Genomic DNA, 25,388 nt, shown 5'->3' with positions numbered 1-25,388 from the left:
CATGTGCTGTGGGAGAGACAAGATGGCGGGGCCTGAAGATCTTGAGGAGGACAAAATGGCGGCGCCCATGGGCCGCACGTGGTAGGGGTTGAACAAGATGGCGCCACCCATGGGCCGCATGTGTTGCGCGGAGGGGAAGATGGCGGCCACTGGCCGCGCTTGGTCTGAGGGGGAGAAGATGGCGGCGCCCACTGGCCGCGCGTGGTCTGAGGGGGAGAAGATGCGGCGCCCACTGGCCGCGCGTGGTCCAGGGAGGTGAAGATAGCGGCGCCTATTGTCCGTAAACGAGGGGGGTGGGGGCGACTGCACGGGCTTGGCACACCACGGCGAAGTGCCCCTTCTTACCGGAAGCCTTACAAAGGGCAACGCGGGCCGGGCAGCGTTGGCAGGGGTGTTTCTGCTGGCCGCAAAAGTAACATCGGGGACCCCCGGGGTTTGCTGGCTGGTGTGTGGCGGAGGCGTATTGGCTGTGTAAGGCCCCCACTGGGGCGGCCGTCTGTGGGGTCCACGATGCGTAGGAGGGGTGGGCCGCGCGGCTGGGGGCGTAGGCCTGAATGTTGCGCGAGGCGACCATCATGGAGAGCGCTAGCTTCTTTGTCTCTGCTAGGTCGAGCGTGGCCCCCTCTAACAGTCGCTGGCGTATGAGGTCCGACCCAATCCCCGTAACAAAAGCGTCCTGCATAAGGAGGTTTGAATGTTCCGTGGCCGTAACGGCCTGACAGTCACAGTCCCAGACGAGTGGGATTAGGTCCCGCCAGAAGTCTTCTGTGGACTCACCAGGGAGTTGAGAGCGAGTGGCGAGTACATGCCTGGCGAAGAGCGTGTTCGTCTTTTCAGTGTAATTTTCTTTGAGAAGCGCCATGGCTTCGGCGTAGTTTGGCGCATCCTAGATCAGCGGAAAGACGTTGGAGCTCAACCTCGAGTACCGGATCTGTATTTTCTGAGCCTCCGAGACAGGGCTGGGCGCCGAGTTGATGTCCGCCTCGAAACAAGCTAGCCAGTGCTGAAAGTCCTTTTTGGCGTCGCTTGATTGCGGATCCAGCTGCAGGCGATCCGGCTTGATACGGAGGTCCGTCTTCTGAAAATCTTAGAGCAATAAATTGATGCACGATCAATTGCACAGAGACGAGAGTTGAATACAACTGAGGCTTTATTGCTCTAAGATGTGTGGCCTCCCACAGCAGCTGGCGAAATGGCTGCAGCATGGAGGACACCACATTTATACTCTGCCTACTGGGCGGAGCCAGCAGGCAGGGACTACCAACGTACCTGTAGTACAGGTCCTACCCTACATCACCTAATATAGGTGCAACAGTGGTTTACCAGTCATCGGTTGCAAAAATCATTCTCATCAGATAATGCTGAAATAAATGTATTTTCTTTTTGAACTCCATTTTGGTATGCAGGTCTTGCTGATAAGACCAGCCTCTGTTGTCACTCTTATAGGGTGATTGATTGCACCATGCAGTGCAACCCCCAACCATAAAAACCATAAATGGATCTTAAGGTTTCACTTCATCTGACCCCACTAATGTGGCCATCCATTTTGTGTGTTGTTTCCAGCTTCCCCTTAAGTGCACCTAAACTATTAACCTCAACCCCTCCATGTGGGAGCAACGTCCATATTCTAACCACTTCTTCAAGTAGTGGCTCAGTTGATATCATTCTGGCCTTTAACTAGGAAAGCTTGGATTCAATTCCCGCTCCGAGACTTTAAACAATAAACTGTAGACTGAAGGAGTGTTGGACACGCCGCCTTGTGGGTGAGATGTTAAACTGGGTTCGTCTCGGTGAATATAAAGCGTCTTGTGGTACGGTATTGAAAAAGAAAAGGCGAGTTATTCCCAGTGTCCTGACCAACATTTATCCCCCAAACCCACATCACAAGGCTGATTACCGGGTCTTTATCGCTTTAATGTTTGTGGGAGTTTGCTGTGCACAAATCTGTTGCCACATTTCCTACATTACAACAATCTTTCTTTCTTTATTAAAAGTTCCTTCTGAATCCCTCATTGGATTTATTTGTGACTCTTTTATATTTGTGGCTTCTAGTTCGAATTCCTCCACAAGTGGAAAGATTATTTCTATGTTTAAGCTATCCAATCTTTCCACCATTCTAAAGCCCTCTATCAGGCCCCCCCTCAGCCCACTCTTGTCTCAAGAAAAGATTATCAGACTGATGTGTTAATTGAGTTGGTTCAACGTTGACTGCAACTGGATGCAGTGAAACTAGAAACAGGCTTCCGACACAAGAGATGGTCCAACACTGTTTTATTGAACTTGCCGATTGCTGTACATAATCTGCGGTGGGTTGACGCTCTATTAATCTCTCTGATAACCTCCTACTGGCTTGACCAGACTAGCTCTCTACCGCATGGAGATGGTGCTCACTGGCTTGTGCACTCTAACTATCTCAGTAGCTGTGTCCTGTGCGAGGGAGAGAGTCTTAATGCCCTGTGGGCTTTATAGTGGTGGTGTCCTGTCTGGTGATTGGTTGTTCTGTGTCGTGTGTGTTCATTGGTTATCCTGTGTGTCAATCACTGCCTGTCTGCATATCATTATGTACATGAGTGGATATTATGACATGGACTGTCCAATCTTTCCTGACGGACTTTGTTAGGATACTGGACACGGACTCCAGACAATTTTTAAACATTTGTAAAAGTGTGAGGAAAGGACAGTTCACCTCGGAGTGATGACACTGACCAATCAATGTTTTTTATGTTAAAACAAAAGTTAACTTAACACAGAATTTTTTGTTACACTTTAATTTTTCCAATTAAGGGCAATTTAGCGCAGCCAATCCACCTACCCTGCACAACTTTGGATTGTAGGGGTGAGACCCACGCAGACAAGGGGAAGAATGTGCAAATGCCACACGGACAGTGGCCCGGGGCCGGGATTGAACCCGGGTCCTCGGTGTCGCGAGGCTGCAGTGCTAACCATTGGGCCACTGTGCAGCCCTAATTTAAATACAGAATTGACCACATTAACATCAAATAGATAGTTTTGCAATTATCAGTTAAATAGTTCTTAAACAAAAAGTAAAACTTCAACTTATTATCTATACCTGCTACTAAACTCCAATTAAATAACCCAAAACAGTTCAAATGCCACTTAGAAATAAAGTTAACGACTTCCGGTGATGGCGGGCGGGAGGCAGCCGCGCGTTGGAGGGCTCCAGTTCAGGAACGGCATTGTCGGGGGTTAACGCCCAGTCCTAGGGCCAGCGAAGGCAGTAAAAGTCGGGAGACAGCACAGAGGAGGGGAATGTCGAAGACCAGCAAAATAACGTCTGTGAAAAAAGCGGCTGAAAGTCCGTCGGGGAGTGGAAAGGTCACCGCGGGGTCAGTAAAGAAAATGGAGGCTGGAGCACCAGGGGAGGCCGCATTGCTTACGGCTGAAGAAATAACTAAGGTGATGGCTGCGGAATTCGAAAGGCAGTTTGCAAAATGCATGGAGATGGTGAGGAAGGAGATGAGGGAGGTTTTGAGTGCGCTGGTGGAGGAGGCGATTTCCCCGGTGATGACGGCGGTGGCGAGCGCAGTGGCGGAGGTGCGAGAGCAAGGGGAGGCGCTGAAGGAAGTGGAGGAGATGTTATTGCAGCACGGTGATCAACTTGCCTCGATGGGGAAGGAGATGCGGAAGGTGATGGACATTAACAAGGATCTGCAAGGAAAAATGGAAGACCTGGAAAATAGATCCAGGCGACAGAATCTGATGATTGTGGGGCTGCCCGAAGGAGTTGAAGGACCGAAGCCGACTGAGTATTTTGCCGCGATGCTGGCAAAGCTATTGGGGGAGGGGGAGGATCCCTCCCGATATGAACTGGATCGGGCTCATCGGTCGTGGAGGCCTGTACCAAAGGCGAGCGAGCCGCCAAGGGCAGTGACTCTGTGCTTCCGTAGGTACAGTGTGAAGGAGAAGGTCCTGAGCTGGGCCAAGCAGAAGCGGGTGGTGCAGTGGGCTGGAGCTGGTATACGTGTATACCAGGACTTTACGGTGGAGCTGGTGAGGAGGTGGGCTGCCTTCAACCGGGTGAAGAGGGCACTGTACATTAGCAAGGTGCAGTGCGGCATTGTATATCCAGCGAAGCTGAGGGTGACTTATAAGCTCAGGGACTTTTATTTTGGAACGGCGGAAGCAGCGGAGGAGTTTGCGAAGGCAGAAGGACTGTTGCAGAACTGACAAATTGAGGAATGGCCATGTGCCGATGTAACCTCATTACTGTATTTTCTTCTTTTTTGTTTCACTGCGTGCGGGTGTAGGGGCTAAAGGAGCCAATGTGGTATATATTTGGACAAGGGAAGGGACGGGACTTTCACTCGAAATGAGGGCTCTTTGGGGTGTAGGTGGATATGTGGGGTGTGTCTGCTAAAAGGGGGTCTCTGGGCTTTCCTAGGGCCAGGCAAGGGGGAAAGGGCCCGGGCGGGGGCCTCCACGCTGGCCGGTTTAAGCCGGCCAGTGAACGTGAGTGAGGTGGGGGGAGGGTCTGCGGCCATCGGAGCCTGGCAGAACAGGGTCCGAGTGGTCTAGTCGGGGTGGAAAGTTGGGGGGGGAAGGAACCGAGGTTGGGAGGAGGAGTTTTACAAGAGGCAGTGGACGGGAGGAGCTGGAGACTTGGGGGGAGTGGGGGGGGGGGCGGTGTACAGCTCTTGGATATCATGTATGGTACTCTTTCAGAGGCTGGATGGCGTTGAGTGTAGGGGGGTGGGGGAGTGGACTCTATGGGTCAAAGGTGACCATGGGCGGTCCCGGACTCCTTTTTCTTTTTCTCCTTTGTTTTTTGTTTCCACCGTGGGAGGGTTTGTTTTATTGGATGCATATATTGATGGGTGGGCCATTGTTTGGGGTGGTGGGAGGATGGGATCATTGGTATTGTTAAGGGGATTGATTATGTATTTGTTACCATTTACTGTTTGTGGGTGGGATGTAAATTTCTGAAGGTAAATGTGAAAATGTAGAATAAAAAAAATATTTTAATGAATAAAGTTAACAAATAGATTATTTGCTTAGTTGTGTAGAAACGTTTGGAGAGAGAGACACTTTCAGGAGCAGATCCAGTATGCTTATGCTCAACCAAGCAGCATTTGGTAAAATTGCTGTTCAACTTTTAAAAATCCTATATCAAACTACTACTTAGTAAACTACTAAACTATTTTTCTGGTAGAAACAGTTGGCTTTCAGACAGTCGTGTCAGATTTGCTTCAGCAGTCACAGGATGTGAAATATTACACTACAGACAAACCTGGCTCCTCCCATTAATTACATTAGCTGTGTAATAACCCCCACGAGACCCAAAGGAGACGGCCCAATTGACCTCCCCATGGGGTTTTGTGGAAAATGAGCTGCCCTGTAATGGATGGAGGCCCATCAGCTGGGACTCGTAAAAACCACCTCACAAAAGCCGGACTGAATTGGGACCAGCATAATTAGTAGTCTTGGTTGAGATCTTTGTGATGTTTGCCTTAAAATAATTAGCTGTTTGAATTCACCTTCCCGGGCCTCCTGTGCTTTTATATATTCTGTATTGCACAAAGTTCCATGACCTGCTTAGCTAGGACTGGATACAATGCCTCATAAATTTTCTACACTCCAGGGAATCTCCAGCAATCAAAACACAATTCCATTAGCCCTTTGTCTGTAACCAAATAAGTAGTTGGAATGCATGCTTGCTTCACATTTTACAACTCTTTAATTCCAGCTTTAGCAGACATACAGTCTGGATACCTTAACCTAGTTTATTTAATAATATTTCTCTTATTTCTCTTTAAAAGGGGGCAGCACGGCAGCATAGTGGTTAGCACAGTTGCTTCACAGCTCCAGGGTCCCAGGTTCGATTCCCGGCTTGGGTCACTGTCTGTGTGGAGTCTGCACGTTCTCCCCGTGTGTGCGTGGGTTTCCTCCGGGTGCTCCGGTTCCTCCCACAGTCCAAAGATGTGCGGGTTAGGTGGATTGGCCATGCTAAATTGCTCTTAGTGTCCAAAAACGTTAATTGGGGTTACTGGGTTAAGGGGATGGGGTGGAGGAGGTGTGTGCTTAATTGGGGTGCTCTTTCCAATGGCTGGTGCAGACTCGATGGGCCAAATGGCCTCCTTCTGCACTGTACATTCTATGATATTACTGCAACAAATATATACCTTAACTCAGGCTTTTAAAAACCTTACTACAAGAGATCATACTAATTTCTTATGTTTATCACAATATAATGTGCGTATCTGTTTTCATCCTTGTAAATGTTGGTTCTGCAATCTCCCTTTTACAATTTTAAGACCAGAACATTGCACAGTACACATTACTTACCTCGAGAACATCTCCTTTAGCTACTGTGAGTTCTCTGGTGTTTCTTTTTGTGAAATCGTAAGTTGCCCTCGCCAACTGAGAGCTCTTCTGTGACCTGCTGTGACCAAGCAGAAACCAGTTAGTTATCTGACCTTGGCATGTTCTCCTTTTTTTAATAATCAATGGAGAAACGTCAACCTCCTTCACCTGGCAGAGATTGAGCAGATGGCGTCACCTGAGAGACCCTCGCCAATGTCCAGTTGCGTTTCTGCAGCAGTCAACTGAACCTGGACTCCCATACAAGGACCCTAGAAGCCGACTTCTTCACAAGTCGAGGCCAGAGAGGGGAGTCATTGTGGTTTTCCCATTGGACTAACCTTGTGGAGTGAAGATCCGAGGAGGCCTAAGAGCAGCAACCGAACCAAAAACTCCCTCCTCCGCAACTTATCTGAGTGTCAGATCTCTGGGAATTATCCTGCTGCTCAATTTTGACAATTCTCAGATTCAGATGGGAACGTGATGGGCAGTGGGGGGAGGGGCAGATTGGATGTTAGCTATGCAGGTAAAACTCTACCAGGCTTTATATTGCTGAGATTGGGACAGGTTTTCTGTCCATCACAGCCCCTACCTGAGCAATTTGAATTAAAATGAGGGCAATGGTGTCTCTTAGTGTCAAGATTGATTCACGCTTAGAACGGGCAGTAAGGAGGACTCAGGCCGAACTCTTATCTCTATGAAGTAATAACTGTGTGCTATAATGAGAAGAAGGTGGGGTCAGTATTCAGGGCGGGGAGGGAGAACATTGGCCAAATGGTCTTCTTCAGTAAGCCTATCTTGGGACACACATGTAAGGGAGGCGATCATAGAATGACACGGAGGAAAATGACATTCAGCCCATCATATTTCTGCTGGCTTTTTGAATGAGCTGTCCAATTAGTCCGCTCCCATCGCACTTTCCCCATAACCCTGAAACCTGTTCCCTTTCTAGTCTACAGTTCCTCCTTGTAAGTTACGACTGAACCTTCTGAGGCAGCACTTTCCAAATCATTACAACCCGCCAGCTAAAAAAAGACATTTCCTCATGTGTCCTTTTGCCAATTATCTTAAATAACTACTTCTGGTTATCAAACCTCCCACCACAGAAAATAGGTTTCCTTATTTATCAAAGCATCTCATAATTTTGTACCTTACTATCACCCCTTTAACCTTCTCTGCTCTGTAGAGAATAAGCCTGGCTTCTCTAATCATTCCTGGTACCATTGTAACATGGTAAATGTTCTCAGTATCCTGTCTGAAGCCAGGAAGGAAAAAAACCCTGCCGCCATTGAACGGCCACAGTGGATATGATGGTGGGAATGCTAGATAGATGAGCAAAAATGGGCCAACAGGCCTTCCTCAACCATGTCAACTATCTGATATTATACTCACTTCTCAAAGGGTGCACCGTATGGATCTTCCATCTGCCAAGAGTACAAAAGACAGAATTCAATATGATGAAAGAATTTTTGTGATTATAATTTTAAAAATTCAGTACAAAGTTCAGCACGAATTCAATCCCTTTGAACTGGGGTAGTCACTTCATTGCCCTAATTAGTATGTTCTGGTGATGCGCTGAAAACAGGTAAAATAAAATAAATTTAAATCACATTTGGCTTTTTGCCAAAGCTCTCATATTACACAAACCCGTTCTTTCGTCTAGTCCAGGCATTTTCAAAGTGGGGGTCGCGACCCACGGGTGGGTCGCAGGCGGGTGTCGGGAAGGTCGCGGAGCCAGCCATCGCGGCATTCCCGATCACGGGAATTCACGCGCAACAGACGCACCAGCCAACTTTTAATAATGCCGGCTGTGAGCGGCTTTGACAATGGCGGCCGCGACCAGCTAAAGAAAGGCGGGTGCGCTGCGCATTCGTGTCCACTCATCAGGGCGCATGTGGCCCTGGAGTTTTGGGACCTGAACCCGGGGTCAAAGTGCGACCGCGGCATGGCGCAGCTGACTGTGTAGTGATCACTGATGATGAACAAGGCTAAGACCTTGATCTGTTTTGCATCCCTAAACATTACTGTAATGATCTGGAGTGAGTATATATTCCTCATGGTTTAATCATGAACAGAACTGAACATTTGGCAAGGAATATAATGAAAGCCATGGGGGATCATCACATCGTAGCCCTCTGTGTACTGAAGGATGGCTGCAAGTTTTTTGCTGACCTTTTAGACTACATTAAAGCATTGAATCGAAACAGTGACCAGTCAGTGCCAATGTCGGTGGACTTCATCTGCTTGAAGAGTTACTGTGATGATCAGTCAACAGGGGAGCTACTCAGAGTTTATGAACTGAGGTACGAAATCCACGTTCTCCTCCTGTGAACCTGATTGGAGTGAGGTCATGAGGACCAAGCAGCCTCACCTCTCGCTTAAAGGTAAGAGAAAATGGTGGGTCGCGAACGTTGGCCGGCGTGGGTCATGAAGGTCGACCGGTGTGGGTCCCGAAGTTCGGTGGTGTGGGTCACGAAGGTCGGCCGGTTGGTAGAAATGGGTCCCCGGAAAAAAAGTTTGAAAAACACTGGTCTCGTCCATGCGGCAAACTCACCCTGTATAAATTAGTTAATTTCCTAATTATGATGCTCACATGATGGGTGTTCCTTCGCAATTCCGTGAGATTAGATGTGAGGTTGACCATCAGAGTCCAAAGTAAACGGTTTGGAAGATCAAACAGCCACATTTGTTCAGCTACCTCTTTCCATAATCTTCACTAGCCCTCCAATCCTCCACGATCTCAGTGCATGTCCAATTCTGGCACCTCGCAGATGCCCATTTTATTTATCACACCACCGCTGGCAGCCATCCCTTCAGCTGCCTGCGCCCCGAGATCTGGAATTTGCACCTTAAGCCTCTCCACCTCTCTACCTCTAGCTCCTCCTTTATGATGCTCATTAAACCTTTTGGTCACATATCCTAGTTCTTCCTTGTGTGGCAAATATGTTTCGTAACACTCCTGTAAAGCGACGTGCAATTTTTAAACTACATTAAAGGTGCTATGTACGTGCAAGTTGTTGTTGTTCTGCATCAGATTGAGCTGTTCACCAGAAGTGTCACAAGAGGGCAGCTTCTTATTGGGGTTCGCCAATATTCCTAATTTATTCCTCATTTTGCCCGAACTTCAATACATTAAGAAATGAAATGAAAAACAAATGGGATCTTCAGAAGGAGAGTAACAATTAAACATTTCTCAGCTTGTGCTGAGTCACCAGTTCATATTTAGGAGTGTCATTTCATTTAATTTCACCAACACCGGGAGAGCTGTGTACCTATGGTCATGTAATGTGTGAGCAGGAACAGTGGGCCCTACCATACATAGCACCCAGTGAGCTATTCAGCAAGTCAAATTAAAGCTTTATTAGTGTCACAAGTAGGCTGATATTAACACTGCAATGGAGTTACTGTGAAAACACGTCCTTCATTTTATTGAAACGTGGAAATACCCCACCCGACGACTCTTACACCTGCTGGAGTACGGTTCAATAAGCATCCTCCTGTCCATCTGGTCATTTCTCAGCTGTGAGTTCAAACCAGGAAGTATTTGATGACTGGGGGGGACATCACAGGCAAGCTAATTTGTGCCCTATGATTGCTGGGAGCTATGTGGCCTTCATTGTCCTTGCAGTTACCCACTGAAGTGGAAGGGAAGATAGCTGACTTTACTGTATCCACCAGACATAGCCCTACTGTTAAAGCAATCACTTTTCAGAAGCTTGACAGCAGAAACAAATGAAAATCTATCGGGTTATGTTTTTTCGCTTTCTGTCCTGTCCTTGATAGAAGTTTTGCTGCCTCCTTCTTGTGCTTCCCATGTCTCCTGTACCATAATCAAGGAATAGCTGAAGCAAGACGCTAGTTTTGTCAACTACTTGTTGCTACAAATAAGTGACCTTGTCCTCTGGCAGATAACCCTTGTCATTCAACTTTTACAGACTCCCTTATTCCACAAGGGCAAGAAAATAAATTTTGAAGTATAGCTACTGTTGTAGGAAGTTCGGCAGCCGATTTGCACACAGGGCTGGGATCGAACCTGGGACCTTGGCGCCGTGAGGCAACAGTGCTAACCACTGCATCACCGTGCTGCACTTAGGAGGGCAGACATAATGGCTTTCAAGCTAATTCAAAAGACAGCACCTCTGACTCTCACTCAGTACTGGGATGGAGCATCAGCATTGGCTTGTATGCTGAAGTCCCAGTGTGGGTCCTTAGCCAGAGGTGGGAAGTGCGAGCCACTGAGGGACAGCTAATACAAGCTATCAGAGATGTGTCTTGGTGTTGCCGCATTGTTAAACATAAACAGAGGGGGGCAGTGCCTTGCCAGCTTCCATTAATGGACCAATGTCACTGAAACAGATTATTACATTGCTCTTTGTGGGAACTTGCTATATGAACAAATTGGTGGGCCACATTTCCTAAGTACTAAAAGTGACTACACTTCAAACAATTCTCATTGGCTTTTATGGGTGGCATGGCAGTACAGTAGTTAGCACTGATGCTTCACAGCGCCAGGGACCCGGGTTCGATTCCCGGCTTGGGAATCTGCGGAGTCTGCACGTTCTCCCGTGTCTGCGTGAGTTTCCTCCGGATCCTCCGGTTTCCTCCCACAAGTCCCGAAAGACGTGCTTGTTAGGTGAATTGGACATTCTGAATCCTCCCTCGGCCTACCCGAACAGGTGCCGGAGTGTGGTGACTAGGGGCTTTTCACAGTAACTTCATTGCAGTGTTAATGTAAACCTACTTGTGACAGTAATAAAGATTATTATTATTAAATGCTTTAAGTCATCTTGAGCTTGTGAAAGAAAGAAGGTGCATTAATACAGCATCTTTCACAAACTAAGGATGAAGTACTTTTGAAGTGAAAACACTTGTAACGTAAGAAATGCTGAAGGCAATTTCCAGTGGCCCTGAACAGCCATGTGATAATGATCAGGGTATGTGCTCAAAATGTACTGTCAAAATAATGGTGAGGCTAATAGCATGCAAATGCTGCAGCCACTTCAGGTGAGGCACAATTAAATATACACAATTAAATATACATAGAAACATACATGGAAAATGGAAGCAGGAGGAGGCCCTTCGAGCCTTCATTGCCATTCATTATGATCATTCATCAAGTTCGATTCCCTGATCCTGTCTTCCCCCCTATATCCCTTGATCCCTTTAGCCCCAAGAGCTATATCTAATTCCTTCTTGAAACTACACATCAGATTGGGCTCAGCTACTTTCTGTGGTAGTGAATTCCACAGACTCACCACTCTCTGGGTGAAGAGATTTCTCCTCACCTCAGTCCTAAAAGGTTTACCCCCTTCTCCTCAAACTACGACCCGCTAGTTCTGGACTCCCCCATCATCGGAAACCTTCTTTCTGAATCTACTTTGTCTGATCCCGTTAGAATTTTGTAAGTTTCTATGAGATCCCCTCTCTCTCATCTAAACGCCAATGAATATAATCCTAACTGATTTAGTCTCTCCTCATATGACAGTCCCGCCATCCCAGCCTGGTAAATCTTCGCTGCACTCCCTCCATAGCAAGAACATCCTTCCTCAGATAAGTACACCAAAACTGCTCACAATACTCCAGGTGTGGCCTCACCAATGCCCTGTACAATTGCAGTAAAACATCTCTATTCCTGTACTCAAATCCTCTCGCTATGAAGGCCAACATACCATTTGCCTTCTTTACTGCCTGCTGTACCTGCACGCTTACTTTCAGCCACTGATGCACAAGGACACTAAAGTCTTACTGAGTATCCACCTCTCTCAATTTACGGCCATTCAATATTAATCTGCCTTCCTATTTTTGCTACCGAAGCGGATAACCTCACATTTATACTGCATCTGCCATGCATATGCTCACTCACTCAGCCTGTCCAAATCACACTGAAGCATCTCTGCATCCTCCTCACAGCTCATCCTCCAAACCAACATTGTATCATCTGCAAATTTGGAGACAATACATTTAGTTCCCTTGCCCAAATCATTAATATATAATGTGAGCAGTTAGGATCATAGCACAGATCCCTGCAGTACCCTACTGGTCACTGCCTGCAAATCAACTTTTTGCTTCCTGTTTGCTAACCAGCTTTCTATCCATCTCAAGACACTACCTGCAATCCCATGAGCTTTAACTGTACATAGTAATCTGCTATGTGAGACCTTGTCCAAACCCTTCTGAAAGTCTAAATAAACCACATCCACTGCTTCTCCCTGGTCAATTCTACTAGTTACACCTTCAAAGAATTCTAGTAGATTTGTCAAGCATGATTTCCCTTTTGTAAATCCATGCTGACTCTGCCTGATTATACCACTGCTTTCCAAATGCTGTGCTATGAATTCATTGATAATGGATACTAGCAACTTCCCTACTACCGACATTAAGTTCACTGGTCTATAGTTCCCCATTTTCTCTCTACCTCCCCTTTTTGAATAGTGGGGTTACATTTGCTACCCTCCAATCTGTAGGAACTATTCCAGAGTCCAAAGAATTTTGGGAAATGGCCACCAATGGATCTACTATTTCTAGGACCACTTCCTGAAGTACTCTGGGATGAAGATTATCCGGCCCTGAAGATTTGTCCGCCTTCAATCCCATTAATGTCCCCAAAACCATTTCTTTACTAATACTAATTTCCTTCAGCTCCTCAGTAAAACTTGTGTTTCTCAGAACGTCCGGCACATTATTCATGTCTTCCTTTGTGAAGACAGAAACAAAGTACTAATTTAGTTCCTCAGCTTCTTACTGTAAGGTGCCTACATTAGTTTTTGTCAATCTTTTTCTTTTTAACATATCTATAGAAACTTTTACAGTCAGTTTTTATGTTTCCCACTACTTTACTTGCATATTGTATTTTCCCTTCTTAATCGATTCCTTGGTCTGCCTTTGCAGAATTTTAAACTGTTCCCAATCCTCAGGTCTATTGCTTTTTCTTGCTAATTTGTATGCCTCTTCTTTGAATCTGATACTATCTCTAATTTCCCTTGTAAGCCATGGTTGGCCACAGTTCCCTTTCTACTCTTGCGCCAAATAGGGATAAGTAACTTCTGGAGTTGAAACTGGAAATTAAAAAGTTGCTGTTTGACATGTGCCACTCCAGCACTGGGTTCATGGACATCTTGCTGTGCAGTTGACTATGTCAATGCATTGAATGGCATGAAGTTTCTGTAGAGTCAATGCATATAAAACTTACACAGGAAGAGTTAAATCATTTCAAGTCTATACACCCTTTTAACAACATAAATAAATTATTATAGGTCTTGAGTCTCCTTCCTTCAGGTTTTAATTGTTGTGGGAGATTTTTCTTAAAATCTAAAATTAAAATTTGTTTTTTGCTTTGTCTCTTTTTTCTTTCTCCTTCTTAATTCAATTTTTCTTTCTCTCTCTGTGGGCCGGATTTTCCAGAACCCTCCCTGCATGTTTTCCGATGGCGGAGGAAGCAGTGCGCCATTGCCGGCCAGCGGGATCTTCCAGTCCTGCCGATATGGGAGGACGGTAGCATAGTGGTTAGCACAGTTGCTTCACAGCGGTAGGGTCCCAGGTTCGATTCACTGTCTGTGCGGAGTCTGCACGTCCTCCCCGTGTGTGCGTGGGTTTCCTCCTGGTGCTCCGGTTTCCTCCCACAGTCCAAAGATGTGCAGGTTAGGTGGATTGGCCATGCTAAATCGCCCTTAGTGTCCTACAAATGTTAAGTGGGGGTTACTAGGATAGGGTGGATACGTGGGCTTCAATAGGGTGCTCTTTGTAAGAGCCGGTGCAGACCTGATGGGTCGAATGGCCTCCTTCTGCACTGTAAATTCTATGATTCGGTGATATCTACAGTACTTTATGTGGCTCACCATTCCCACTGCTGGGGAAATCGCTGCAGGGGATTGCCTTCAGCAAGACCAGGATGAAAAACGCCACCCTTTATTTTTCCACAACTGACTTATTGTTGAATTTACTGCTCTAATTTACACTGCCTTCTCAACCCCTGAACTGTTCATGTCTCAATCGTTCAGACTAATTATTTAAGGAGATACCTAATAGCTTGCACTCAGTTGGGAGATGCCTTGCTTCCCTTACTGTGCCATTGTCAGCCCATGTAAAAAAAAATTAAACCTTTAACACCCAAGGCCAAGTCTATTGCCCTAATACAATGAGGATCGGACACATTCCTTTTTAGCCATGTTGGCTTCGGGATAAATATTGGCCACGATACTGAGGGGTGCTTCCCTGCTCTTCAAAATAGTGCCATCAAATTTTTTTCCATGCACCCAAGAGGGCAGACTGAGCCTTGGTGTAATATCTCACCTAAAGGCGGCACCTCTGACAGTACGGCACTCCGTCAGTGCGTCAATCTGTCAATATGGCACTCTGTCAGGTACTTCACTGGGTGTGTTAGTCTAGATTTTGTGCTCAGGCCTCTGTAGTGGAACTTGAACCAATGACCTTCTGGCTCAGAGAGAATCTACCCATATGGGCACAGTGGTTAGCACTGCTGCCTCACAGCGCCAGGGACACGGGTTCGATCTCGGCCTTGGGTGACTATCTGTGTGGATTTCATACCCCCCCTCCCTCCGCCCCCGTGCCTGCGTGGGTTTCCTCCGGGTGGGTGCAAAGGTGTGCAGGTTAGGTGGATTGGCCACGCTAAATTTCCCCTTCGTGTCCAATGATGTGCAGGTTAGCTGGATTAGCCATGATCAATGCGCGGGGTTAAGGGCAAAGGGTGGGGTGTGGGCCTAAGTAGGGTGCTCTTTCAGTGGATCGGTGCTGACTAGATGGGCCAAATGGACTCTTTCTGCCCTGTAGAAATTCTATTTCTATGATTCTATGAGAGGCACAAACTCACAATCAACCATGCCATGATTTCTTAACTCGTGCTTGTTTGGAGGACCCAGGATGTTGACAGGGTTCTTTACCCTACAGCAAGACATTTAGTAAAAGCAGCGGAGTATTTAAAGTCTTTCTCTCCAGTTGGTACCTGCTCTTTCGGCCTGGCGCTCTCATGGCTAAGGTGATGACTGGGCATTGGAGATCTCCCCAACTGCAGGTTAGGTGGTTCCCAACCACTGGAGAATGTAGGAACATAATTCTGAAAACTCGCACCATTCGGCCAATCTGATCTGCATTTAAAAACAGCAATAAAATAGTAAACAATACAGAAAAGTCTGGAGGAAAAACTCAACCTCTCAAACAACATCTCTGGAGAGAGAAATAGAGTGAATGTTTCAGGTCAATGACTTTTCCTCACCACCAAATGATTTCCTTCAAGGCAGCCTTAGCATTAGGATTAGCAAATGCCGATCCGAGTGATCTGATTTTGGTCAGGAAGCATGTTGCCAGACTTTTAGCCTGGGAAGGGGCCGGGAATCATTGGTGCACCTGAATCCGACCAGGAACTCTGATCGGGTAGCAAGCCATCGGGGTGAGGTTGCTTCATGGAGTGCTGAACAAGGCTTTGTTGTAAAATCGATCCTCTCCAGTAAGCGCTGGCGGCCACAATCTCCCGAGTTGTGGCAAGTCAATTTAGAGCAGTCAGATACCTGAGAATTTAAAAATTATTTCTTCTTTCATGGGCTGTGGGTTTCGTTTTGGCCAGCATTTGCTGCTCAGGTAGCACAGTGGTTAGCACTGCTGCTTCACAGTGTCCGGGTCCCAGGTTCGATTCCCGGCTTGGGTCACTGTCCGTGCGGAGTCTGCACGTTCTCCCCGTGTCTGCCTGGCTTTCCTCCGGGTGCGCCGGTTTCCTCCCACAAGTCCCGAAAGACGTGGGCCGGGATTCTCCGCCGGGGTGATTCTCCGCTATGCCGGCGCCCGGGGCTGCCCCAGAATAGGAAACCCCATTGACCGGCTGGCGTAACGGGGAATCCCGCCGGCCGGTCGGGGCAGAAATGTGGCGCGGCGGGCGAATCCAACCCGTGCTCTTAGGTAATGTGGACATTCTGACCAGGCGGCGGAAAGTGGCGACGAGGGGATTTTTACGGTAACTTCATTGCAGTGTTAATGTAAGCCTACTTGTGACAATAAAGATTATTATTATTATAATTGCCATTTCAAGCAACAGTTTGATACAGCACTTGGGGCGAATGGGATCAAATGATATGGCAGAGAAGGCAGGATCAGGCTGTTGAGTTGGATGATCCACCATGATCATAATGAATGGCGGAGCAGGCTCGAAGGGCCGAATGGCCTCCTCCTGCCCCTATTTTCTGCATTCCTATGTTGAACTGAGTGCCTTGCTCGGCCATTTCAGGGGGCAGTTAAGAGGTAACCACATTGCTGTGGGTCTGGAGTCACATGTAGGCCAGACCGGGTAAGGACGGCAGATTTCCTTCTCTAAAGGGCATTGGTGAAACCAAGATGGGTTTTTCAGGACAATCGGTGATAGTTGCCATAGTCACCGTTGCTGAGACTAACTTTGTATTCCAGATTTATTAATGCAATTGAAATTCCGCCATCTGCCATGATGGGATTTGAACCAATGCTGCCAGAGCATTACATCTGGGTCTCTGGATTACGACTCGAATGGCCTTATCGCTATGCCAGTGTAGCAAATCTCACACAGAATATGATGAGAAATTGTGCCCTTCGCTCCGCAGCTTGCACTATTCAAAGGTTCACTCCGTCTCACAGTAAGATTAACCGTGAATGATTAATTACAGGCATTGCACATCTGGATGTTGTTTGTTTCACCAACCTTGGCGTTTTCCAAGTATCCCCGAGAGACCTCCAGGTATCCCGCTCTTTCTTGCTGATGATTGAGCTGAGGAGCTGTATGGCACCGGGGATCAGGAAAGGGCTGATCACGTTCTCTGCTAGATCTGGCCTTGGGATGTGCTTCAGGATCTGAGGAGAAAGATGCATTTTTGAATAAGAGAAGCAAATAGACCTTTGGCACACAATGTGCGAGATTTTCCGGCAGTTCCCACCAGCAGAATCTTCTGGTCCTGCCGATGGCACCCTCCCCCAGTCGCACCCCCCCTCCCCCTTCCCCCCCCCCCCCCTCCCCCCCGCCCCCCCCCAGCCACGTGCACGTCCCCCACTGGGTTCCCCCAGTCATAGGTTCCCCCAGCGGCAAAGGGTGCAAACAATAGGGAACCTTGATGTGAGTGGCAGGGCCGGAAGATCCAGCTGCTGGCCAATGCTGTCACCGCAGAATATGCCGCAGTGGGGCCGGGGGGGGGGGAATAGCGAAAATCCAAACATTTTACGTCTGCACATCCTCCCCGTGTGTGTGTGGATTTCCTCTGGGTGCTCCGGTTTCCTCCCACAGTCCAAAGATGTGCAGGTTAGGTGGATTGGCCATGATAAATTGCCCTTAGTGTCCAAAATTGCCCTTAGTGTTGGGTGGGGTTACTGGGTTGTGGGGAAGGTGTGGACCTTGGGTAGGGTGCTCTTTCCAAGAGCCAGTGCAGACTCGATGGGCCGAATGGCCTCCTTCTACACTGTAAATTCTATGAAAATCTATGAGATAGACAGGAATAGAAAAAGAGGAGTCTAATAATTGTAATGAGAGACCGCAGGTTATTCATTAGATTGGTAGGTTTGTAATGGAATGTCAAAGTGCCTAATTCACCCCTCCCCACCCCATCCCTGATTCAGTCTTAAATAATACAATAATAATTCCGAATCACAACCCTCTCACCCCTGCAGCTCAGGCAGCTTTATTGATATTATTTTATGTAACTACTAATTTCAATGGCATCTCTTCAAGGATAAGGCTCACCTAAAGTGAAATCCTACCCTGGAGGACAGTGGTGGATCTCTCTCTTATGTCAACCCTGGGATTAGTCTGGAATTTTACATGTGGCTGACCGAGACGAAGACTGGGCCACTAAAAGATCAGGAATTGTACTGAGTTAATATATTAATTTTCAGGTCTGATGGTGGAGTTAGTTAATACTGCCTTTAGGGATCCAGCTGAGTGAGTGATCCTGCTGGCTCTGGGATCCAATGATGAGCAATCCTGGTTCTGGGATGTGGTGGAGTGAGTGATTCTGCTGGTTCTGGCAGCTAATGGAGTGAACGATTCTGCTGGCTTTGGGATCCAGTAGGGTGAATTATTTCGCGTGCTCTGGGATCTGATAGAATGAGTGATCTGATTGGTTCTGGATTCCGGTGGGGTAAGGTAATCCAGAGGTTTGCAGATCTGGTTTCAATCCAACCCAGACTGACAGAATGTAAATCGCCTCTGCCTTTCCATTGCAAGGGTTCAATGTAACGCGCACCTGAAATAATCTTAGCTCAGTTCCATGAGATTCCTTCTATTTTGGTGCAACGTCAGAAAATACTTGCTCAGGTGCTATTGGCTGCTGCACTTGTGCAAACTCAGAGCTGCACAACAGCTGTTCCCGTAACAGCCTCCCCGAACAGGCACCGGAATGTGGCGACTCGGGGCTTTTCACAGTAACTTCATACTTGTGACAATAAAAGATTATTATTATTAAATGCGCCTCTTCAAAAAACCAGCTTTTCATTTAATTGGAGTATTGTGATTATTCATATTAATTCCTGGGATCACTGACAGAACCAAGATATATTGCCCATCTCTAATTGCCCTTGAGAAGATGGTGATGAGCCATTTTGGCGAACCACCACTGTCCATCCAGTGTAGGTACACTCACTGTGTTGTTAGGGAGGACGTTCTGGGATTTTGCCCCAGTGACTGAAGGAACGGAGATTTAGTTCCAATTCAGGATGGTGTGCGACTTGCAAGAAACTTGCAGATGTTGGTGTTTCCATGTACCTCCTGCCGTCGTTCTTCTAATTAGTGATTAAAACTAAATTAAAAGGTGGCACAGTGGTTAGCACTGCTGCCTCACAGCACCATGGACCCAGGTTCAATTCCGACCTTGGGTGATGGCCTGTGTGGAGTCTGCACGTTCTCCCCATGCCTGCGTGGGTTTCCTCCGGGTGCTCTGGTTTCCTCCTACAGTCCAAAGATGTGCAGGTTAGGTGGATTGGCCGTGCTAAATTGCCCCTTTGTGCCTGAAGGTTAGGTCTGGTTATGGGGCGAGGGTGGGGGAGTGGGCCTAGGTAAGGTGCTCTTTCAGAGGAACGGTGCAGACCCGATGGGCTGAATGGCCTCCTTCTGCGCTGTAGGGATCCTATGAAAAAATTATTCCATGAATTCTAGTGGAGGTTGCAGGTTTGGACGGTGCTGTTGAGATGCCTTAGTCAGTTGCAGAATGCATTTTGTAGATGCTGTGCACAGCTGCCACAATGCACTGGTGGTGGAGGGAGTGAATGATTAAGGTGGTGGATGAGGTGCTCAATCAAGTGGACTGCTTTGAACTTCTTGAGTGTTGTTAGAGCTGCATATATCCAGACAAGTGGAGAATATTCCATCACACCCAACATACGCCTTATCGCTAGTGGACAGGCTTTGGAGAGTCTGGGGTAAGTGATTCACCATAGAATACCCAGTCTCTGACCTAGCATGACTCAATGAATGAACGATTGAATGAACGAATACACCTTAACGCACACACACACACCTTAACACACATACACCTTAATAAATGTGCTGAAAGGGTCTCATTATTCAGAAAATGTTCAGTACAGTGGGTGGCACGGTACCACAGTGGTTAGCACTGTTGCTTCACAGCTCCAGGGTCCCAGGTTCGATTCCCGGCTGGATCACTGTATGTGCGGAGTCTGCACGTTCTCCCTGTGTCTGCGTGGGTTTCCTCCGGGTGCTCCGGTTTCCTCCCACAGTCCAAAGATGTGCGGATTAGGTGGATTAGCCATGCTAAATTGCCCTTAGTATCCAAAGAGGTTAGGTGGGATAACTGGGTTACAGGGATCGGGTGGAGGTGTGGGCTTAAGTAGGGTGCTCTTTCCAAGGGCCGGTGCAGACTCGATAGGCCGAATGGCCTTCTTTTGCACTGTAAATTCTATGAGACTATTCAACCCACCTGTTCTCCACTACTATAAATCATTCTGATTTATTTCTCTGCTCTTGGCTCATATCCTGTCATGCATGGCCTCATGTCATAGTTAGTGTACCGAGCGTACCCATCTCAATGTGTGCTGCCCCACATGATGCCAGGAAAGCTTATTTGAATGAAGCAGATAGAAAATATTTACTCACAAATGCAATAATCTCGAACAAGATGTGAACCAGGTCTGAGGCGCTTGGCTCCACGAGATCAGCTTCCAGCTCGCTCTAAAGAGGAAACAGAATTCATCATCGCCTTGAGACACTTGGTGATTAACAGAACCGCTCACATATAACTCCTGCCAGAAAATAGATACAATTATTCCTTGGGTTTTACTTTTATCGTATTTACTGTCCAGAAACAAGCCATTCGGCCCAACAGCTGTATGCAAGCGTTGATTTGAATGACTTTTGAGACAGGAATATTGTTCTTTGTCACGGTGCTGTTTTTTTTTTTGTTTCTTCAGAAGGTGAAATTTCTCTTTGAATTATTGTTTTCACATTTGCAGTTCTTTGTCAGATATTGTTTGTCCCAGAGCCCATTTCTTTCTTTAATACTTTCATGGGGTGTAAGTGTCCATTGTTCTCCGTCTCTAATTGCCCTTGAGAAGGGGGTGTGAGCAGCCATTTTGAGCCACTGTTGTCCACCCGATGCCGATGCGCCCGCGGTGCTGTTGGGGAGGAAGTTCCAGGATTTTGAACAAGCAACAATGAAGGAATGGCAACATAATTCCAAGCCAGGGTGGTGTGTGACTTGGAACAGGACTTGCAGGCAGCGGTGTTCCCATGTGTCTGCTGCCCTTGTCCTTCTAGGTGGTAGAGATCGTGGGTTTGAAAGGTGCTGTCGAAGGAGCCGAGGCGGGTGGCTGCAGTGCATCCTGTGGACAGCACACACGGCTACCACCGAAGCCAGGTGGAGAGAATGGTTGATGGGCTGCCAATCACTGGAGGGTCATTAATTATGGAGGAAAATGGGTAGTCCCCCACTTTTGGAAGTCACCACAGCAACTCCACAACAATGGCAGTAGAGCATTAGAACACATGGAGAGGGAATAGATCATATGATTCACAGAGTGACTTGCTTCAGCAAACTCTGTGCATCCTATTTCCTCTGGAAAGACCTTGGAGTGGTTGGTTCAATCTATGCGGGAAACAAAAAACCAAAACAGCAGAGAAAAGAGTCACATAGGTCCGAAATCCTGCAAACACGAGAGGCATGATCTAAAGAATAAAAAACAGAGTCTGAGTGCCGGGACCGACCCCACTATCTAATGGAAGTCTGTTTTTTGGGGGCCTCAACAGGGAATGCCCCACTGAGGTGGCACTCAGTCACATTCCCTGCACTGAGCAGCTCAGACGAGCGGAGCTCCTCAGTACAGGAAGAGATCGGGGCAACATTTTCAAATGTTGCCCCAGTCTCTCGACCCCCCTGACTTGACCCTCAGACCCCCCTTCCCGCCCCCCCAAGCACCCCAACTCCCATGTTGGCGGGGTCCTCAAGCCCTTCCGCGCCCCACCTCATAGGGCCAGGGCACCCCGGGAGGGGCCTGATCCCTGGCATGGGCAAAATGCCAGTCCTGCACCCTGGTACAGCCCCTACCACCCTGGAAGTGTCACCAGGGGACCCTGGCAGTGCCAGGGATGCATCTTGGAAGCATTGCCAGGGTACCCAGGTGGCACTGCCAGGATGCCATGCTGGTAGTGCCAAGGTGCCTGGGTGGCATCAGCAGTGCCATGGTGCTACCCTGCCCAGGTACCAACCACCGGTCGCCTGAGGATCCAACCCCACCCAAGTGCCGTTCTGCCTGATCCCTATTTGTGGTTAGATCTCGGGAGGTGTAACGACCGTCGGGGATCCCAGAAGAGGCCTCTTGCGCGATCTACCAACCGTGCCCTGACTCAATCCCGGTGGGATGCGGCTAGTAAATCGCACCCCATATCACCATTCACATGAAAGATCCGGATGGCACATCATAAATATATGGTACGGAAGCAAGAACAGCAAATATTACAGAGATGATTACTGAAGAAGGAAGAATCCATGTCATGTGAATATTTCCTTATATGTGGAGCATTTTAATTTCACAAGAGAAACCATGATGATAAAATCTGTATATTTGATGACTAATAGTTACCCCTAAAGCATTTGCGGTGAAATTAGTATCTTGATTGTAACTGTAATTCTTTAAATCCATTACTTTCAACCCTCTTATATCATCCTCATCCCATTCCCCCACCCAATTTATTCTCCCTTTGCTATCCCAATAGCATATTGAAAATTGCATTGTGCATCTGGTCCACTTAAGGTTTCCATACACTTATACCAAAAGAGGGAGTCTAGTAGGGATTAAAGGAATCCTTGTTTTAGCAGCATATGCAGCAGTTCTGTTTCTACAGCACCTGGGGGAATCTTAGTCTTTCTTCCCAAGAACTTCACTATCCCCACACCCATTTTATCCTTCTTACGTCATCCCATTCCCATCCCTCCATTCCACACCTCCCATTCCAGTAGACACCCATTCGAGCCCACTGCCTCTCATGCCGTCACCTTCCCATTAGCCCGTAAGGACCCTTTCTCCCTCCCATGAGATCCCACCTTCTCTCCAATGCTGTACCCCATTTCCCCCAACCATCTTACTTTGGTGGTGAATGAAAACTGTTCTGAACCGCAGTTAATCACAAGAGATTGTGGGCAGCACGGTAGCATTGTGGATAGCACAATTGCTTCACAGCTCCAGGGTCCCAGGTTCGATTCCGGCTTGGGTCACTGTCTGTGCGGAGTCTGCACATCCTCCCCGTGTGTGCGTGGGTTTCCTCCGGGTGCTCCGGTTTCCTCCCACAGTCCAAAGATGTGCGGGTTAGGTGGATTGGCCATGATAAATTGCCCTTAGTGTCCAAAATTGCCCTTAGTGTTGGGTGGGGTTACTGGGTTATGGGGATAGGGTGGCGGTGTTGACCTTGGGTAGGGTGCTCTTTCCAAGCGCCGGTGCAGACTCGATGGGCTGAATGGCCTCCTTCTGCTCTGTAAATTCTATGATAATCTATGATGATAATCTTATCAGCATCACCTGCTATCCTGTGCTTCAATTTGTGTTTATCCAGCTAACCCTCAAATACAATTATACTCTTCCACTCAGCTACCCCAGGTGAAAGCGCAGTTCAGATGCTAACCATTCCCTGGGTAAAAGCGTTTTTCCTGAATTTCCTATTGGGTGCATTAGGGACTATCATATTTATGGCCTCTGATTTTAGTCTGCTCCAAAAGTGCAAACATCTCCTTTGTAGCTACCTTATCAAACCCTTGGCGATCTCTAACTGTTTACTGTCCAGTCTTCTCTTTTGCAGAGAAAGGAATCCTAGCTTGTTCAATCATTCTGAACAGTTACAGCCTCTCAGGTGTGGTAACAGGCTAGCAAAGTCTTTCCAAAAGTTAACCAGCGGTGTTCGCACGTATATGTTTCAGTGACTGATTTCCCTCTTTCATTGTATGGATGGTAAGATCCTGCTGTCTTTCTCCATTCTTGTACTTACGATCAAATTAAAGGCGTATTTTATCTTCTGCAGACAATCCTCATACTCTTCCTCAGGGGGCAGTACTTCTGCAGGGAAATATATACAGAAGTCATAATTAGTAGAGAGTCACAGGATGGCAGCCGTGAACTGCCCATTGACTAGCAACGCTCACCCTTCTTGTTTTTAATAATCTTTATTGTCACAAGTAGGCTTACATTAACACCGCAATGAAGTTACTGAGAAATCTCCTAGTCGCCACACTCCGGTGCCTGTTCGGGTGCACTGAGGGAGAATTCAGAATGTCCAAATTAGCTAATAAGCACGTCTTTCGGGACTTGTGGGAGGAAACCGGAGCACCCGGAGGAAACCCACGCAGACACGGGGAGAACGTGCAGACTCCGCACAGACAGTGACCCAAGCCGGGAATCGAACTTGCGACCCTGGAGCTAGGAAGCAACAGTGCTAACCACTGTGCTACCATGCCGCCCTTCCCAAGCTGGCTCGAGAGCTCTACGTGGCAACTATAGAGACGGACGTCACAGGGAAATGGAGAAGACAGGTGCCATCCTCTGAAGATTAGTAAGCCATTGGTTTTTTAAAAAAAAACAAAATTTAGAGTACCCAATTCATTTTTTCCAATTAAGGGGCAGTTTAGCATGGCCAATCCACCTAGCTGCACATCTTTGGATTGTAGGAGCAAAACCCACGCAATCACAGGGAGAATGTGCAAACTCCACACGGACAGTGACCCAGAGCCGGGACCGAACCTGGGACCTCAGCGCCGTGAGGCAGCAGCACTAACCACTGCGCCACCCTGCTGCTCTTATTTGGGTTTTCAATGACAAACTGAAAGCCTTCACAGTCAGATGCTGCACCCCATACCCCACCAGCAAAAATACAAAATTAATTGAACTCAGTTTTGTGGGTGCTGAGGCCCTGCAGCCACTAATTATATATTTCTGCATTTTATCTCTGCTTTACTCTTGATTGAATATTTAGTTACTTTGTAGACCTCAATTTAAAACTAAGTCCGACTGTGCTTTGATTAGGTCAGATAATTAATCAATAGTAATCAGACGCGATATTATTAACAGTGGATGTGTTTTCTCAAGACATTGGTTTTTCATTCTGGCCATTTGCAGCTGGTATTGCATCTACATCAGTGATGGGCGACCTAGAGCGGGCCGCATGAGTGTCCCTCCTTCATCGCAGTGGGCCGAAGATGGAAATCTGTCTTGTTCGCTAACCACGATCCCATGAATAAGATTAAGTACATTTAATACATGCCAAATATTTCGTAACGAGTTCTAGAAAACGTTTAATCATTTATATATTAATAGAACTTTCATCAACTTCAAATGGTAAAAATAAAATAAATATTTACACTTTGGACACAGAGCGAGCGCACGGCTCTCACATTCAATGTTGTGAATAATCAGAACACACCTCACTTCACTCGCCCTCGCTTTACATGCAAATCACTTCAGCCATACCGGTAGGAAAAAAAAACTACTTGGATGGAAATCACCGGAACGTGGCAGCCCTGCGCATGGGTAACGGTTAACAAAATGGCTCGCGGGCTGCACACGGAACCCAGGTGGGCCGCATGTGACCCCTGGGGCCGCAGGTTGTCCATCAC

The 25,388-nt window shown here is 47.3% G+C and overlaps 1 protein-coding gene across 4 annotated transcripts in view; it reads right to left on the bottom strand.

Moving 5' to 3' along the window:
• eps8l3b (EPS8 signaling adaptor L3b) overlaps positions 1–25,388 on the bottom strand; it is a 113,580-nt gene that overhangs the window by 20,334 nt on the left and 67,858 nt on the right. For 3 of the 4 annotated variants that reach the window (XM_072480075.1, XM_072480074.1, XM_072480077.1), the window contains 6 exons: positions 23,768–23,835; positions 20,390–20,464; positions 16,994–17,142; positions 15,278–15,419; positions 7,711–7,742; positions 6,304–6,400 (listed from right to left, as the gene is read on the bottom strand). In XM_072480075.1, the coding sequence (XP_072336176.1) occupies positions 6,304–6,400; positions 7,711–7,742; positions 15,278–15,419; positions 16,994–17,142; positions 20,390–20,464; positions 23,768–23,835 (563 nt within the window). The remainder of the gene's footprint in view (positions 1–6,303; positions 6,401–7,710; positions 7,743–15,277; positions 15,420–16,993; positions 17,143–20,389; positions 20,465–23,767; positions 23,836–25,388) is intronic. The other variant, XM_072480076.1, reaches the window with a different exon arrangement.

The sequence above is a fragment of the Scyliorhinus torazame genome, chromosome 17, assembly GCF_047496885.1.
Source record: "Scyliorhinus torazame isolate Kashiwa2021f chromosome 17, sScyTor2.1, whole genome shotgun sequence".
Classification (NCBI taxonomy): domain Eukaryota; kingdom Metazoa; phylum Chordata; class Chondrichthyes; order Carcharhiniformes; family Scyliorhinidae; genus Scyliorhinus; species Scyliorhinus torazame.
This window is presented reverse-complemented; position numbering and strand designations above follow the sequence as displayed.